Source organism: Anoplopoma fimbria, chromosome 4 (assembly GCF_027596085.1).
Source record: "Anoplopoma fimbria isolate UVic2021 breed Golden Eagle Sablefish chromosome 4, Afim_UVic_2022, whole genome shotgun sequence".
In the NCBI taxonomy this organism is placed as follows: domain Eukaryota; kingdom Metazoa; phylum Chordata; class Actinopteri; order Perciformes; family Anoplopomatidae; genus Anoplopoma; species Anoplopoma fimbria.
Genome location: NC_072452.1, coordinates 10,352,229 through 10,371,028, shown reverse-complemented (window position 1 = coordinate 10,371,028; position 18,800 = coordinate 10,352,229). Strand labels below are relative to the sequence as shown.

The following is an 18,800-nucleotide window of genomic DNA, read 5'->3' as shown; positions in this document are numbered from 1 at the left end:
TACAGCAGTGCATTTTCTACATAGTTGTGAGCTTCAGACACAACTTCTAACCACAAAATATGGGGCTATAAAACAGCAGTCTGCACCTGACAAATGTCTTAAATAAAGGCCAGGAGCATGAATCAAACTGCTAGTACCTGATGATTAACCTGGCTGGCAGCTAGAAGTCCAACATCTGCATGCCTGTTTTCCACAAAGTGCAGTTATTCTCAGCACACTTCATTTATTACAAAACTCAACTCTGACAAAATACAGACAGTAATATCCTCAATCACTATATTTATAAAGCTTCACACATTTAAAAGTGTCTCAGTTTGTCTCAGTGTGTTAGTGTGTCAGCAGTCACAGTAGGTTAGCTGGCCCGTACCACAACAGCAAAGATGCTCCTGAGGAAATGCCTTTGTTCTGTCTGGCTTAAAGAGGGGAAGCTTAGAGTGACAAATACATGCGTTGCTGCAGGCTATAAAGCAATAAAGTGTTGCATCAGACACGATGGTGGTCTACTTTTCTGCCATTGATGTAATCTAAACCTTCTTCACATTAACCATTTATTAACAATCTTGTAAGTGCAGCCATTTATGGGCTTTTCTTTTCACTGAGTTCTGTGTGAAGACAGATGACAAATTCAAAAAGCACACAGTCCATCTACTGGCACTTCCTTGAAAGATGCACTCGGTGCAATTGGGTCAGTTATCATCGTCAGTTAGGTATTGTCAAGTCAGCAACATAAAGTGAAATTCAACTTCTTCATGAATTTCTAGTTAATGATTTGTGTCTATTTATATCCGGGAAATAAAATGAATACTTTTTTTAGCATCCCTGCAGGGCTGGAGCATCATTTCTGTATTCGAGTACCTCTCTAAAACACTAATAACACAGCATAAAATCAGGAGGACTCATTGATCAATAGGCCTGAAACCATACTGACTGTAACACTGAGATCCATGATGGCTGTTCCAGATGTGTGCTGGCAAAAGAAAATTCAACCATTACAGTTAAATATGTTTTCTCTGAGCTCATGCACTGTAAGACAAGTCCCTGTTATGTCACAGAACAGAGCAAAAAATATCTAACTAATGAACAAAAAAATACTCCCTCTATGTCCTTAAGCAACCCAATTCAAGTGCATACCAAAATACCACAAACAATGTGGGTCATCAGCTTGCATTGGATCTCCTAAACTAAATGGGCTGAAATAATTTAGGCCACTCAATTGACAGCAGAATTTTCTGGCCTGGCAATTAAACGGCATACCAAACTCCCAATATCTCCGGGCTATGCTGAGATTTTAACAACGGCTAAATTGACCTGTGAGTGAATGAACCCCATGCTCTCACGTGCTTCCTAAAATAGCTTGTGTGAAAGCAGGGTTCTGTTGTGTAGAGCTGTCACCGACCCTTCAGGCAGGGGAAGGATGAGTTCACCCTGACCGCCTTCCTAGTGACTGTAGCCTGCACAAAGATAAAGCATGTCAGAGGCAATTGCCATAGACACACAGTGCCCATGACATCATTCTGTGCACAAGTGACCGCTAAGCAGTGTGAAGAGTGAGAGCAAAGGAGAGGAACGCGAGGAAGAGTACACAAACCCTGCACCATAGGCATGCTTTGAGCACACAGAGCAAAGCCAACATGGGCAATGATGTCAACTACTTTCCCATAGAGGGACGATGGGAAAAACTGGGGTGCAGCAAGCAGTAGCCCCCTTTTCAACATCTTCAGGGCAGAATAGCATGTTAATGACTATCACTCCAGGGGCCACATCCTTAAAACAGACGTGTTGACCATGATTTAGTTGAGACTATACTGTGCATATGGGGGAATAAGATGAGGGCCTGCGTTGCCTTTCATTTAGGTTTCAAATTAATATTGACTGAGATCTGTAATAAAACTGTGACATTGGCCAAAATGCTTGTAGGTTTTATTAACAAACTAAAGATGGGTCTCTTTGAGTGATATGGAATGTACAACTATTTAATAGTTGAAAACAAACCTCATATTACAGCACATGCCAGGGTCTTTTATCGCCAAAGACAGACAAGTTAATATCATGCATGTAGGACCTGCAAAAATAAAAAAGGCAAAATCATGTTCAAAGCCACTTTGCATGATTACAGAAATCCATCTTCCGTAACCGCTTATCCAGTTAAGGGTCGCGGGGGTGCTGGAGCCGATCCCAGCTGTCAATGGGCGAAGGCAGGGTTCACCCTGGACAGGTCGCCAGCCTATCACAGGGCAATGATTACAGAAATCTTCCTTTCATATAGGTTTACAGAGGCTGCCCTCTGTTGGTGGTTCTGAATCTTGCATGCCATCTGTAAAAAGGCTCACATACAGTAGGCCTACTTTCACTGTATGCCTATATTGGACATTCATTTGGTCAAGCTACAGATCCCTTATACTAAATTCAATAACAGATCAACACAATTGTTACTCAAGTAGGGTTCTGCATAACTGAGCCTAGGGCAGTGTGAGGAAATCTTTCTTTTATATAATTTAATCTTATTATTGAAAATGCTGTAGTCCCCTGGATACTGGAATGACACATGTATGTGGTACACAAACCGACACAATGAAATTAACATGGTTACACATGCAAATGTATGGAGTTGTGTTCTAATTAATGAATGTATCCCTGTTACACTTGGTAAAGAAAGGTTGTAAAAAACAGTATAGCCTACATGTTTGCCTTGTTAACTTTGGGTACTGTCTTTCATTACTTGTGCCCCTTCTAATACTCAGAGCAGCATTAGTAACTAACAACCACAACCCTTCCTTTCTGCATGTATTTGGACCTACTTGTGTGAAAAAGCCAGGTAAAATATGGTGTTATCTATATTCCAGTACTGTAGTGTGTGCAGTTGTTTACTTTAGTGTGTAAAGATAAGGTACATTTTCCAACTGTAATGTACAGCACACTACAAGCAAGTCTTCAATACAAGCCTGCATACATTATTAAATCCTATAATTAAGATAAAATAAGATAATCCTTTACTAGTCCCGCAGCGGGGAAATGTACAGGATTACAGCAGCATAGATATGGTGCAAACAAGGTACATAGTAGAAAAAACAAACAAGTATTTTAAATAAGGGTCCACAAGAACAAAATAGAATCTTATAAATACAGACAGAATAGTTATAGTTATAGTATTGCACAATTATAGTTATAGTATTGCACAGTTATAGTTATAGTATTGCATTAATTCTCTTGTCTTATTTGATATGTAACCTTATATAGGCATGTGAAACATATGTAGACGTAATGCCATGTTGTTATCGATAAGAAACCCCTGTCATGAATCTCTGAAGCACTGATGCCTGTTTCAGGAACACTCTGTCTCACTGCACCAACGTGTTCATCCGCGCAGCAGCAGCACCATCATCATTTTTCTAATATATTTTCCGTCATGAAAAGTATAACAAATAAGCAAAAAAATAATAATTCCATCCCACATCCTATAAATTATTATTATTTTGCTCATAAGGCATTTATTACGATTCCACACGCATGTTCCCTCGCGATGACGACGCGCGGGACTACTTTCTCTCAAAAACGAGTTCCGCCCATTTCGCCATTTTATGTTCCAGAGCAGCTTTGTTGTGAGGACGAGCCACCTTCACACACAGCAGCACGCTTAACGTCAGACAGGGCCGGCTGCTCGGGGCTGTAGCGAGGTTATTTAATCAGTCATTACCCTGCTTATCTACACACACATATACATAATCATACACACGCGCGCGCGCCACTGCAGGAGCACGGGACCTCGAGGGTAAGGGTAGCGCGCGCCTTTGGCTAACGTCACCTAGCTCGCGCGGCAACGTGTGTGCTGGTCGAAGCAGACAAAAGACGACCCGCTCGTGGCTCTCCTCTGAAGCGGCGGCATTGACGAGCAGCGTGCGAGGAGGACGAAGACTGAGGAGATGGCGACCTCGGTGGGAAACGTGGCGGACAGCACAGGTTGGTTGAATTGACTCCTGCTAGCCACCGTTTAGCGAACACGGTGAAAGGAACGCAGGGAGGCGAGCGCGTCTCGTGCTGGAGCGTCACCGCTGCTTCGAACGTCTCGAGACACAATGTCGTGTTTAGTGGAGCTCTCCCACCCCGCGCACACAGGGTGGTGTTCTAGTGGGGGGGTGCAGGCCTCTCCCTCCATAGCATGGTGCATATCTGAACATGTTGATCTATTTGATGGTAAAAAAAATATAAGTGTGCAAAAACATTAATGGTTTTGCTCTTCTAATGTTACAGTCCATGGTTTTTGCATTAAAGCTGAGTTATCTAACATGTATGCAAGTCAGGATGACATTAAGATGCAGTTGTGTGACTCTGCCATCCTTTTGAATTGACTACCAACGCAACGTGGGCCCTGCAATGCATTAAAACAATGACCGTGAAGGCACAAGTCTCCATTTTTATGAATTTATTTCTGTTAAAACCCATGAATTTATCACTGATCTACATCTAGTCCTGAACCTCATATCTGTTAATGGTTGCATTATGAAATGGTGCTTTTATGTAATCGAAACTACCCATCCCACATCCAAGCATTAGTACTTGATGGTCGTTGCTGTATGCACCTGATCAGCTGCTTGTGCTCTGGCATTATGATATCAGGTTGCAGATGTGTGCATCCACTGTAGTTGGAATGTCCCCCAAACCATTAGAGCGTCTCCTCCTTTGCACACCGTGACGTTTCTGTGGCATGCTGTTTATGCCACACCCTGAATAATTTGACCCTAAGTGACTCTGTAGGTTCATCTGACTTTGACCACTTCATCTGTTTTGGCACAGAGCCTTTACAAAGATAGATAGAATATGTGAAAGAGACAAATCTAGCACGCCATGTTAATGAATACCACTGTGAACCAGATAAAGATGGCTTATCATAAAACGCATACAAGATGAAAAGCAAATTAATATTTAAAACTCAACAAGTCTGCTGTATTAGGACTATGGTATTGAAGAGCAGCTGAAGGCTGTACTGTTAAGCTTTTGATTTATCTTTTAAAATGTAAATGCCAAAACTTCTGAATTTCTGCCAGTATATCCTCCTCCTCCCAGTTTGTTTTTCTTTTTTCATTTCATGCATTGATTCAGGTTTACTTAAAAATAGTATCTCATTAACCTTTTTTTTGTTAATCGGTATAACATATTGGAACTCAGCCAGGAACATATAAGCCAGGAACAAATAATAATTCAATCGGCCCTAGTTCAGGATTTTCAGTTGAGTGTTCTTGTTTGAAATCATTCTCCTGCTAAAACATTTATAAATGAAACCCAATATAGTTAGTCTGAGTATGCAGTTTCTTGTCTTCAAAGGAGATTCATTTTAAACTTGTTACCAATAGTCTTCTGCAGTAAAGTGACCCCATATGATATGGGGACAACCTTTCATTTTGTCATAAATAAAAAAAAAACTGTAAAAAATTAGATTTACTGAACAGAGAATAATCTTTAATCCATTCTACGGCCCAGAAAATTGAAATTCCAATAGTAAATTCTCTAATCTAGATTGTGACATTTGACTTCAGTGCTCACTTTATTTTCCAAATTACTTTGTGTCTTGTTGACTTCAAATAGATAGCCATTATTTGTCATGGACAGTATGAGCTTCACCTCTTTATTTAATTTTGATTTCATTTGTTTGCTTTAATTTCTTCATCACATCTAACATGTTGTTTTCCCCCCTCCTTGGGATGTGTTGGTGCTCCAGAACCGACAAAACGTATGCTTTCCTTCCAAGGGTTGGCTGAGTTGGCGCACCGGGAGTATCAGTCAGGGGACTTTGAGGCTGCTGAGCGCCACTGCATGCAGCTATGGAGACAGGAGCCTGATAACACAGGCGTTCTGCTGCTCCTGTCCTCCATCCACTTCCAGTGCCGAAGACTCGACAGGTGAGGTGTGGGGGAGCTGACTCAGTGCACACTGAGCATGTGGCAGTGGCAGAGAATGATGGGTCGTCTGTGACTTAAAGTGCACACAGCTGGTCTTGGGAGTCAATTACAGCAACTGAGCGGTGCCCTGGAAATCCTGTTTCTCGTCTTGGTCACGCTCTGTTCCCTTGTGATTCTAACACTGTTTTCGGTGCTGGCCATACCCTTGCTTTACAGGTGCCATGGTTTCGGGTCTTACAGGTTACGAGTTACAGGTTTAAACATGCAATCTTGTTTACTCTTTCCTATTCCTTCAGTGTGCCTAACGCCAGCAGTATACTCCGAATGAATTACCATTTAGGGTGTTGTATTACTTTTGGCAATGGACTAAGAGTGATCAGACAGAAAATGTTTAGACAAATCTGAAATAACTACTGGATATGATTTTATAGTTCACCAAATAATGATCGTTTTGTTAGTTGTCTTTGTTGTTTGAGTGAAGATAACAGCAGCTAGGAAAGCATGTACACTCTGTGACCATCAAAGCGAAATATGGTGCATATACTTTGTCGTAGATGCACCACTTACCTGGGAAAATACAGTTTGATTTTGAGTATACTGCCAGCAGTACTATACTTTGTATTTTAAGCACTCAAATAATGGATTCTTTAAGTGGAAGTTGGTGAACTGTGTGTCATATTGTATGTTGTGTATTAATATTTTCAGCATTTTAAGGCTATTCACCTTGATGTGCTGTTTAAATCTTTACCCACCTCCTGCTGCCTCTACACAAGACATCGAGCAAACACTGCCAGCAACTCTCTTCAGGGTTGTGACCATTCTGTACCCATTCTGGCCCTACAGGTCTGCTCACTTCAGCACATTGGCCATCAAACAGAATCCAATGTTGGCAGAAGCCTACTCAAACCTTGGGAACGTGTACAAGGAGCGTGGGCAACTACAGGAGGCCATAGAGCATTATCGCCATGCTCTGAGACTGAAACCAGATTTTATTGATGGATACATCAACTTGGCCGCTGCTTTGGTGGCCGCAGGGGACATGGAGGGAGCAGTGCAGGCTTATGTGTCTGCCTTACAGTACAACCCTGTAAGTGCTGTACCATTTGTTGAAATCTACAAAGAGTAACTTAACACAGGCTGAAAAGCAGTATTTATCTGCCCTCTTTGGATGTCTCGAGCCTGTCTTACCTTTAACCAGACCCATGACTGTTAGGCATCTCTTGGGTGTGGTCACCTGTTACCACACTCGATAGGGATGTCACAAAGTCCTAGATAGGTCTGCCACTAACGACTAATTGTCTATCTATTAATCCAACGACGATTTCACCGATAAGTCAATTAATCTAAATGATTAATTATATTCAAAAAATGTAATGTAACATTTCATTTACTGTTGCTAAACTGCAGGCCAGGTCATTGTATCATGAAGCACAAAACAAATACAATACCACTTGAAATCTGAAATGTGAAAAGTTAAACTACTGGAGGACAGCAAAAATGAGATTTTCAGGGGGTGCTGAGTTACTCTTTAAATTGACAGCAAACTAATTGCTCATAATTGAAAACATATTTGGACTCAAAACATTGATCTGCAGATTATTGTAGCAGTAAGATTAAAATGTTTGTGGTGTTTTTCCCCCCCAGGATCTTTATTGTGTGCGTAGTGACTTGGGCAACTTGCTTAAAGCCCTTGGGCGTTTGGAAGAGGCTAAGGTATGTTACAGAGCATTGGCATTTGTATATATGTGTTTGTATTTTCTTTCTTTTCTTTCTTTCCATTTTTGTACATACATTTTTGTTTTATAGTGCCCCCTCCCCTCAAAAACAGATATTATTCCTATCTCCAATTTGACATTTTTGACCAAATCAAGTTCTTTTGGTCTCAACCCCCACTGCCCTGTGAAGGACAATACATGGTAGCTTATTCTCATTTCTCAGAGTTGCAGTAAGCTTTTTACCCTTAACTTACTTTTGAAGGTATTGGACAAGAATGAATTGACCTCCATATGGGGCAACCAATTTACCTTCTTTTTTTTTATAAAATATTTTTTTATAATCATAGTACACACTTTCTGTGGATTACTTTTTAAACAGCTTCATCTATTTTGTTTTTTAGTATAGTTTTTGTATCACATTTTACCCCGACCTGTATCTCTTTTAGTCCTTTGCTTTACCCCGGCCTTTTACCAAAGGTCAGCCCCTCTCCTTTCAGGAAGAAAGGCTGGAGTTTTTAAATCGAAACATTTGATCTATATTGTCAATTTTGAGCCTCGGCCCATGCATTTTCATATAGATTTTGGAGGGAAAATGCTGGCTCGGTCTTTGAAGAATACATGAACTGATGAGAAGCTAGTTTATATTTGCAGTGCAAAAGGTAAGATGGTTTCTAACCTAACCACTACACTCCAATATGGTTTAACAAGTGCCCAGTGACAAGCTTTTGGTCTCAGTTTGCTGTCAGCGCAGTTGCTGCCAGTTTGGGTTACACTTCCCTTTCGTCATTTTAAGACTTCGGTCCATATAAGGGGGGGCTCCCTGGGTTGGTTCAAATTTGGCTATGTGGAGTTGTCTCAGTGGTTACAGGCCATCTTATTTCGTGCTAGAGGGGGGTAAAGGAGTGGGGAGGAGCATCAGGGAGTCACAAGCTCCCCTGCTCTGTCGCTCCACCCCCCCGCGCGCTTGCTAAGGACTGGTGGAGTCTGCGCGCTGAGAGCTGCCTTCCTGACCCTTCAGCTGAGGCCTGTCAGGGCTCAAGCACACCATAACAGGGCTTTTCATGCAGACATGCATTAGGTCTTCTTTAGCTATGGTTGATAAAAGAGATTGTACTCAGCTGGCTATCTAAAAGATATCCACCGCTGTTGAATAGTGGTTTAAACTGTGTGGGGTTATGAAAGAGAGCTCATTCTCAAGTGCCTTAAAATGGTTTCAAGTGTCGTCAGGCAGGCAGCTCACAATCTGTACTCCACCACCTGCGTCAGATGCTGGGTTAGAAAGACAGGCACGCGCAGCAACAGCGATGACTTCTTTATTTCAGAGCTTTGGAGGCTTCTAGATACCAATACTTACACCACAGACTTTTCTCCCCACCCATTGGCCAGGATTCAAGAAAGCAAGCCAGGATAACGAAAACAAAGATTTAAAAATATTTCATGAAAATGCAAAAGAATGAAAGAAAATGATGTAATACTTTTTCCCTTTTCCTTCAAAAATGTAATACTATTCCCAAAGAAATGGGATCAGTTCATTTGGCCAAGATCAAGCCAGTAACTGCCCTCCTGTAGTTTGATATGGAAACTGAATTGATAGACAGCTGGAAACCTGACTTCAACCTATATTTTACTGATAAAACATATCAAAGCCTTTCTTCCCTCCCACTTACCCAAAAGCATTTCTTTTGTTTTCTTTGAAATGAAACAGTCATTGCATGAATGAAAACTTAAGTATAGTCTGTTTTATGTTTGTTGCTTTTTGGAAGAACCTGTTTTATTTCCATATTTAAAAGAGAATGTATTGTTTGAAGACTTTTACTAACGATCTTGTTTTCTGATTTTGTCTCTTTTGGTTTTTCCACAACTGATATTGTTATTTAGAAGGTTTCAGGTGGGTGACACTATTCCTGCGTAGGTGCCTGGCGGAAAGGAACACTAGGGCAGCCTCAGTCCTCTCCTCTTCTTCCAGCCAGCTGCGGCCACCACTCTGACAAAGTCCAAAAATATGGTAACGGGTTTGTAACTGACAACAAAAGAAAAACCACCTCACTTCATGCTCCTCTGTCTTGTGGCTTCCTTTGAAGAGCAAAAGAAAAAAAAAAGTAGCAAATCACATTACAGTAAGCATTTCTTACAATATGCTATACTAATTACCCAATTCTGTATTAAGTAAAAAGAAACTAGGATTTGGAAGCAATAATGGTGCAAAACAAGTAAGAACCCTCTAACTCTTACGTGTTGTTTATTTTTCCTATTTTGTTTTGTTTTTCCTTCTTTATTTCGAGTTGCAGCGTTCTGATGATGATGCAGGTAGTGCGCTGTGAGTCTGCAGTAGCGCAGGGGCCGCGCAGCGATATCCTCCGAGCAACCCAAAAGGCGGAAAGCGCAAGCAGGCGAACCACATCCCCTCACTCCCTTTTGGCCTGTTGGTTGCGGACCTCTCCCCACTCACAACCAGCCTCGCTCCTAAATGGCCCTTAATTTCAGACATAATTGGCTGTTGAAACCCTTATTTTGCCATGTGCAGTAAAACCATTTGACCGATTCAATGAAAAATATATATGTTTATTGGCTGTTTTTTTCCAAATGCCCCCTGTACATCCCAGTTTAGTCACTGGTTGACTCTTCAATCCCCCTAAAATCTGAGATACTATGGGTGCCGAGTGTATGCTAGTCTGGTGTTTCGGGCTTTCTGCCAGGGGTTGTTGGTCTGCAGCTGTTTTACCTGGCCATTCAGCGAGCGCAGCAGCGAAAAAATGACCTTTGCCATGAGCAAGGTCACGCAAACGGCATGATATGGGGCATTGTGGTTGTGGCAGTAGACACACCACGTGCCCGCGTTTGTTGCGCATGCATTACAGGGACCATCACTTGCACGAACTGTCCAGCATCCGAGGTTGTGAGATATCATACCCACATCAAATTTGGGATTTTTAAAATCTTAATATATTATTTACTACTATGGGGGTTTAACTAAACAGCGTTGATTTTTTTATTAAGGACAGCATACTGTACCTGATGTGGGGGCCACTACATTTGATATGTGAATGTGGTCATAACTGAAGGATGAGGGCATACGTGTGGGTGTTGGTTGGATCCGCGCAGCGTAGGAAAAAGCAATGCAGCTTAGCGCGGCAGAATTGTGCGCAAGCGAGCCCATGCTGTAGACTCACTTTTTGCCATGATGGAGAATAGTCACTAATTTTGCTTTCTCTGCCCTTTTTGTTTTTTCTTACTTTTATTCTCAATCTTCTATTTGTTTTTTATTTTTACCATCCCTTGCCCTTCCCTCTACACACTATACCTCTCCCATTCTACCTCTTCTCCTTTCCTATGGTTTTTCATTGTAAACCCCTTGAAGGCTTGCTACCTGAAAGCCATTGAGACTCAGCCCAACTTTGCAGTGGCTTGGAGCAACCTGGGCTGTGTGTTCAATGCTCAAGGAGAGATATGGTTGGCCATACACCATTTTGAAAAGGTCAGTTGCACACTTTCTTTTTTTTTTGGAACATTTTCAGGGTTCCCAGTTTTCCCTAGAAAACAGTTGACCAATTTTCCAGTCATGGAAAATGAGAGGGAAAAGTTAAATGTCCCAGAAATCTTGTGTTGTCCTGGAAATGTATACAACATTCTCTTCTCTTCCAACCATCTGTTTGTCAGCACTCTCTGTAACAGATAACATTTCCAATTGAAAGAGCTACGTTATATTCAGAATCATATTCAATTGGTGGCGCAGTGGCTAGCACTGTCGCCTCGCAGCAAGAGGGGGCTAGACGTCCTGTGTGTAGTTTGCATGATCTCCCCTCGTCAGCGTAGGTTCTCTTTGGGTTCTCCGGCTTCTTCCCACAGTCCAAAAACATGAAGCTAAGGTTCATTGAAGACTCTAAATTGCCCGTAGTTGTGAATGTGAGCGTGAATGGTTTTCTGTCTATATATGTCAGCCCTGCGATAGTCTGGCGACCTGTCCAAGGCGAACCCTGCCTTCACCCAATGATAGCTGGGATCCACCCCCCACCCTTAACAGGATAAGTGGTTACGGTTAATTAATTAATATCATTCAATTGGTAGTTTATGTACAATTGTATTTTTAATAGGCTGCGTGTGGACACACTCACCCAAGACATGTCAGGTGGTAGCCCATGCAGGTTAAATGGCATCACAACTTAGGTAGCTGAAACTCTTTAAAATGTAAACACAAGTCACTGCTGGATGGTAATTGTGGTGTTTTATTATGTTTTTATTCTGCTACTTTCTGGTCTACATTCTTGTCTTATGTTTTTTATTCTTTGTTTCAATTTCTAGGCGGTGACTCTGGACCCAAATTTCCTTGACGCATACATCAATTTAGGAAATGTGTTGAAAGAAGCCCGCATCTTTGACAGGTGAGTCCAAATCATGACACAGTATGATACTCCCTTTATACATTCAGGTCCCATCCTTTGTCTTTTAAAAGCACCACCCTACCACACCTTGTGGAATTTCATATGAGTCAAAAACTTGGTCCATTCTATTACCTCCTTGTCTGTGCTGATCCTGTAGCTGTATTCACCTACCATTGTCTAGGAAGGGCAGATTTATTGCACCTACAGAACTGCAATCAGTAGTTGGCTGTAACTGTACTGCTGAAACAGCATTGTTTTTTTTCAGAACTGAATTTGAATGGGCTCCAATAGTTGAAATGAAATAAAATTGTGTACAATTTTGCAGTTGGATTGTTAATGGTGTGAGAAATGTATTAAAAAGATGAAAACTACAATTTATCCACACCTTATCTTTTTCTTTCCAGAGCTGTGGCTGGATACCTCAGAGCCCTGAGTCTAAGCCCCAACCATGCGGTTGTCCATGGAAACCTGGCCTGTGTCTACTACGAGCAAGGCCTCATTGATCTGGCTATTGACACTTACCGCCGTGCTATTGAATTGCAGCCCCACTTCCCAGATGCTTACTGCAATTTGGCAAATGCCCTGAAGGAGAAAGGCAATGTAAGGTTGCACTTGGTGTGTCTCCCTCAAGAAAATCTGAAATACCAACATTTTCAATAGTTCTCTAATTCACCAAGCATTTAATGAATCTAACTTTTAAAACGCCAATGTCTTTTCCAGGTGTCTGAGGCAGAAGAGTGCTACAACACAGCCTTGCGTTTGTGTCCAACCCATGCAGACTCTCTTAACAACTTGGCCAATATCAAGCGTGAGCAGGGCAACATTGAAGAGGCAGTTCAGCTCTATAGGAAAGCACTCGAGGTGAGTCAAGAGTTGACTGATCTTTTTTTGCTGTGATTAGTTCTAACGACACCATCATTCTTTTCACTAAAAGTGAGCATGACATTTCTATACTATGCGTCTTGCTAACCGTTTTTGTTGTTTTATCAGGTGTTCCCAGAGTTTGCAGCAGCTCACTCTAACCTTGCCAGTGTCCTGCAGCAGCAGGGAAAACTGCAGGAGGCCCTCATGCACTACAAGGAGGCCATCAGGTTTGTAAATATATACTAGAGGTACATGCTGACTTAGTTTTGATTAATTTGTTATTATTCTACAATAGTTAAAGTAAAACCTTCAGTGCACCCGATGATCACTCAGATATTCCATCAGTTGGTGAACATGTACAATTTCCATGTTCTGTATACTTTAACCTGGGGGGTTATTTTTTCCATGTGCAGTCTTTTTCTAAAGTAGACGGTCATAAACTATTTATTTCAAGACAAGACACACTAATTGTGTTAATAAAAGTTTTAAACCAGATTTCCTGTTTGGTTTTAGAATCAGCCCCACATTTGCTGATGCCTACTCTAACATGGGAAATACACTGAAGGAGATGCAAGACGTACAGGGAGCGCTGCAATGCTACACCCGTGCCATCCAGATCAACCCGGCCTTTGCTGATGCTCACAGTAATTTGGCCTCTATCCACAAGGTAGGAATGATTCTAGATTTTTCCTTGGTAATATTCCCTTGTTTGCCGTTATGATGACTATGTTCAGAATTGTGTCAGTTTAACATATGGCTTTACCTACCTCGAGGTTTAGCCAGCAGCTTGAACAACAATTAAATTGAAATAATGTTCCCCAAGAATTTATTTTTGCAACTTCATGCATTTTTATGTTTTTTATTTTAATGTTTCTCTTGACTATTAGGATTCTGGAAACATCCCAGAGGCCATTGCATCTTACCGCACAGCCTTGAAACTCAAGCCGGACTTCCCTGATGCTTACTGCAACTTAGCACATTGTCTGCAGGTAAATATATGCCAATGGTTATACAGTACATACAGTAGTTATTGTTTTTTTGCTCCTGTTGAATTAAAGTTCATTTTCTAATGTCTCTTATTTCTGTCAATCTCCCAGATTGTGTGTGACTGGACAGATTATGATGAGCGGATGAAGAAGCTTGTGAGCATTGTGGCTGACCAGCTGGATAAGAACCGCTTGCCCTCAGTACACCCACACCACAGCATGCTGTATCCACTCTCTCACGGCTTCCGCAAGGCCATTGCTGAACGCCACGGAAACCTTTGTCTGGACAAGGTACACGCACTGATCAAAGCAAGTAAACTTTCATTCATTTTTTGGGGGGGATGGAAGGTGGCTGGTGATGGCAGTCTGCAGGGATATGGGGAAGGTAAGGGATGGGCAAGATACTGGATGCATTTAAGTTTTGTAGAAAAAGAGGTAAAAGTTGGTGATGAATGGGTGGCTTGCAGGGATTCGGGTATGGTTTAAGGCTGAACATGATTTAAGATGAATTGACGGTTGTTAATCATGGTCCAGTATTAGTCAACATGCTACAGTATGTCTAACTCAGCCACACTAGAATTATTAACTATCCTGCTGTAGTCGTATTCTTACATTATTGCCAAATTTACAGATCAATGCACTCCACAAACCTGCTTTTGAGCACCCAAAGGACCTAAAGGCCAGCGGTGGTCGTCTGCGTGTTGGCTACGTCAGCTCTGACTTCGGCAACCACCCTACTTCACACCTGATGCAGTCCATTCCTGGAATGCACAATCCTGAGAAATTTGAGGTTGGTGATCTTTATTGTTAATTCAACTCAAGAAATTACCAACTTGACCTGACATGTTAAATGTTATGCTTTTAACAATGTTTGGTCTTGTCAATTATTGGCTGAAATAGTTGATAAATTGCGTGTAAGTAAATGTGAGCGCATAATCAAACTTTTTTTTCTCCTCAAGGTGTTCTGCTATGCGCTCAGCCCTGATGATAGTACCAATTTCCGTGTGAAAGTGGTAGCAGAGGCTCATCATTTCACAGACCTCTCACAGGTAACTGTTATGAACTGGAGATTCTTCTAGTGTGTCTATTACCCTTAAGGATGGGGATTTTTAACTTGCTGGTCATTTGAATAGAAGTGTTGCTGTATGCAATGTCAAAAACAAACCATTTTCACTGAAACTGGTACCTGTCTCCTGCAGATTCCTTGCAATGGCAAGGCAGCTGATCGTATTCACCAGGATGGAGTCCACATTCTGGTCAACATGAACGGATACACCAAGGGAGCCCGAAATGAGCTGTTTGCCCTCCGTCCTGCCCCCATTCAGGTGAGCAAAACATACGATTTATTGTAACTTGGGGATCAATGTCACCTCTAGAAATAAATAACTGCATCTTCACAGTCATATTAATCTGATCTCAACAGACTATGTGGCTGGGTTACCCTGGAACTAGTGGGGCTCCCTTCATGGACTACATCATCTCTGACAAGGAAACGTCACCTTTGGAAGTAGGCGAGCAGTATTCTGAGAAACTTGCCTACATGCCGCATACTTTCTTCATCGGAGACCACGCCAACATGTTCCCTCACCTCAAGGTTTGTCCATTCTCACAATTCTGCTGTTTGTTTTTGTGAGCTGAGAGTGTTGTTTAAATACCACACAGAAGCAAAACAGGAAACACTATCAAATATATTCAATCAAACATTCGTTTTATTTTTTTGTGCCCCACAGAAAAAGGCTGTGATTGACTTCAAATCAAATGGACATATCTTTGACAACCGCATTGTTCTCAACGGTATTGATCTGAAGGCTTACTTGGACAGTCTGCCAGATGTGAAAGTGATAAAGGTGAGTTAACATAATGTCCTGAAGAAAATCGTTATTAAAAGTTTGTTTATGACAAATCAGTGAACTAGGGATTCACAATTTTACAATAAATCACTATCATTTCTGTCCTTCGGGTATGTTGATAAGAAAATCTTTGCCAATATCTGCTGATTCAGTTGGAAGTTTTCTTGGTGAAAATCTTTGAAATCACTGAATATAAATTATGAACAGTCAGACATGTCAAATTGTTAAATGATTTTGCATTTAAGTTGAAACTGTTCTCTGTGACCAGATGAAGTGTGACAACAACCAGGAAGCTGCTGGCGACACAAATGGAGCTCTGTCCATGCCCGTTATCCCCATGAACACAGCAGCTGAAGCAATCATCAACATGATCAACCAAGGCCAAATCCAGGTCACAATCAATGGCTTCACTGTCAGCAATGGCCTGGCAACCACACAGGTATGTTCAACTCGGATACATTAGTCCATGTAAATCGCAATCTTGGTGGGTATAGGGTGGCTACAAAACATACAAAAAACGAGGCCAGAGCAGCCACTTAATTTAGCCTGCTGCTTTTCCAGGTCATTTTAGCAGATAAAGTTTTAGTCTCTGAGACTGTGGACTTGCAGGTATGATGACTTCATGAAAGTAAGGTGGAAGCACAGAGCTGTTGGTGAGGGAAATGGTAGCACAATGGATTGGCTGTAAAATGCATGATACCATCTTGGCTTTCCAAACACCATATTATCACTAGTTGGCTCAGTACCATTAAGTTGACTTCTGTCACACTTGGTAACCCTTCACAATGAAACCACTAAGGTTACTCTACCTCTAAGCAATACTGTCGTGTCCCCCATTGTAGATCAACAACAAAGCTGCCACTGGAGAGGAGGTGCCACGCACAATTGTTGTGACAACCCGCTCCCAGTACGGTCTCCCAGAGGACTCCATTGTCTACTGCAACTTTAACCAGCTCTACAAGATTGACCCCCCTACTCTTCAGATGTGGGCCAACGTAAGTTGGATAACCTTGGTTATAACTGCTTTGGGTGTTCCTTTCGTGTTCTGCTTTAAAACGCCCCTCTTCCTGCAGATCCTGAAGCGTGTGCCCAACAGTGTGCTGTGGCTTCTTCGATTCCCTGCCGTTGGCGAGCCCAACATCCAGCAGTACGCTCAGAACATGGGTCTGCCTGGCTCTCGCATCATCTTCTCGCCTGTGGCCCCCAAGGAGGAGCACGTGAGAAGGGGCCAGCTGGCTGATGTGTGTCTAGACACTCCTCTGTGCAATGGTCACACCACAGGCATGGATGTTCTCTGGGCGGGAACACCCATGGTCACCATGCCAGGTTAGGACACTAAAGTATCAAGGGACAGACTTACAACTGTTGGTTGCTAGTTTGATACAAATGTTTAAGTCAATCTTACTACATTGCTCAGAAAATAAAGCCATTTTACAGAGGTCAGATTTCCTATGATAAAACACCAAGTATGCAGATCACATTTAATTGTAAAACCTCTTTCTAAAGGTGAGACCCTTGCCTCCCGCGTGGCTGCCTCACAACTCAACTGTCTGGGCTGCCCTGAGCTAATAGCCCTGAGTCGTCAGGATTATGAGGACATAGCAGTCAAACTTGGCTCTGACATGGAATAGTAAGTAGGATTTGATTGACTTCTTTTGAAAAAACATTGCTGTTTAAACTCTGAAGTCTGACTATTTTATTTGTCTCCGTCAGCCTGAAGATGGTCAGAGCACGTGTTTGGAAGCAGCGAATCTGCAGCCCCCTCTTCAATACCAAGCAGTACACAATTGACCTGGAGAGGCTCTATCTGAAGATGTGGGAGCACTATAGCAATGGCAAAAAGCCTGAACCCCTGCTCAACATCCATTCAGTAGAGGCCAGTGAGAATGCCTGAACTGGAACCACGCCGAATTCTTGTCCCCTTATACCCCAACCCTACCCAGCCCTCCCCACATCACTTTTTTTTTTAAAACCATTATTGACACTTGCTTGGAATGGTTAGTGTCCACTCCAGCCCTCTCCCTCAATGATTGTCTCCATTGCTTTCATCTACTATAAATGGGACTCTTATTTGTAAAGGAGCCTACAGATGTACACATTTCCCCCCCCCATCACATCCGTTGTTTCAACCCACATCTGCATTTCCTGAGCCAGATGCAGTCTGAGACTTTCAGGCATCTCTTCTGAGACTCTTGTCCTAAAACACAGTATATTTGGTGAGCATGAAAGGATTGTGAATGCCCTGCTAACCCTTCTGTACTTGGATCAGTGGATTTTTTTTTTTTTTTTTTTTTTTTCCTCCTGTCGGTGTGTGTACAGGATTATCTGCAGCTTGTGGAGAGAATGCCCAGCCGTCATTTCTTGTCGATCTATTTATAAATGGATAAAGAGTGTTGTGTTTTAAAAGGACAATGTTGCACCATTGAAATTGTAACTCTTAAGTTTCTTCAGCTTTAACATGCAATTGTAAAAACTTAGATTGAAATGGAGATTGCTCTTTAGTTTGTCTTAAACTGTTTAATTACAACAATAAGTAGATGTGCAAGTTTTGAGGAATGTGGTCTGGATGAAGACTACCTTCCCGAACCAAATGCCAGATTTTATTAATTTTGTCAGTCAAGGAAAATGTTCAGTGGCTGTTGTCCTGTTTGATGTCACACCATGCTTGTAAAAATGATTGGACAAAGCTGGTCAAAGGAGCTTCAATTCATTGGAAAGGGCCTAAATTTGAGTTTAGATGTTAAAGCTGTTCACAAATTGATCTTGTTTTTTAATCACACAAACCAGGAACGGCCTAGGTAAGTATTTTCTAAGCGTTTTTTTGTTTGTTTTTGTATTGTCTGGTAACTGTATGCTGTCAATGATGCCACAAGGTTCTAAATGTAATTAAAAAGAATAAAGAGATGGCAGAACTCTGATTATGTATTTTTCCCTTTTTCCAAATAAAAGCTGTTTTATTATTTTGTACTTATCTTTGTGGTGATAATTGTAAAAAAAAAAAAAAAAAAAGGACAAATAAATAATAATAATAATAACTTTATTTATATAGCACCTTTTTTTTAAAAAACAAGGTTTACAAAGTGCTTCGACAGACAAGGCAGCAAAACAGTGC

General features: G+C 41.6%; 1 protein-coding gene across 7 annotated transcripts; it reads left to right on the top strand.

Moving 5' to 3' along the window:
• The first annotated feature begins 3,568 nt into the window (after positions 1–3,568).
• Positions 3,569–18,606, top strand: ogt.1 (O-linked N-acetylglucosamine (GlcNAc) transferase, tandem duplicate 1). Of its 7 annotated transcripts, none has more exons than XM_054598260.1 (22): positions 3,569–3,957; positions 5,744–5,894; positions 6,738–6,981; positions 7,539–7,607; positions 10,968–11,084; positions 11,909–11,988; positions 12,393–12,588; positions 12,709–12,849; positions 12,979–13,079; positions 13,366–13,519; positions 13,740–13,841; positions 13,950–14,129; positions 14,470–14,628; positions 14,798–14,887; positions 15,038–15,163; positions 15,262–15,432; positions 15,569–15,685; positions 15,957–16,127; positions 16,531–16,683; positions 16,762–17,014; positions 17,195–17,318; positions 17,402–18,606. In XM_054598260.1, exons 1-22 carry the CDS (start codon positions 3,921–3,923, stop codon positions 17,580–17,582), a joined length of 3,117 nt encoding a protein of 1,038 aa, XP_054454235.1. In that variant the 5' UTR covers positions 3,569–3,920; the 3' UTR covers positions 17,583–18,606. The 7 variants fall into 7 exon arrangements, with proteins under 7 accessions (XP_054454235.1, XP_054454233.1, XP_054454234.1 ...); XM_054598258.1 differs by having other exon boundaries at positions 12,393–12,603; positions 13,950–14,147; XM_054598259.1 differs by having other exon boundaries at positions 5,714–5,894.
• Positions 18,607–18,800: the final 194 nt, after the last annotated feature.

What these genes read in the sequence shown, in the direction of transcription:
- ogt.1 (XM_054598255.1), top strand. Translation starts at nt 3,921, where the DNA reads ATGGCGACCTCGGTGGGAAACGTGGCGGACAGCACAG. An exon ending in ATTTGGCCTCTATCCACAAG is followed by an intron (nt 13,520 to 13,739) that starts GTAGGAATGATT and finishes CTTGACTATTAG; the next exon opens with GATTCTGGAAACATCCCAGA. An exon ending in ACCCATGGTCACCATGCCAG is followed by an intron (nt 17,015 to 17,194) that starts GTTAGGACACTA and finishes CTCTTTCTAAAG; the next exon opens with GTGAGACCCTTGCCTCCCGC.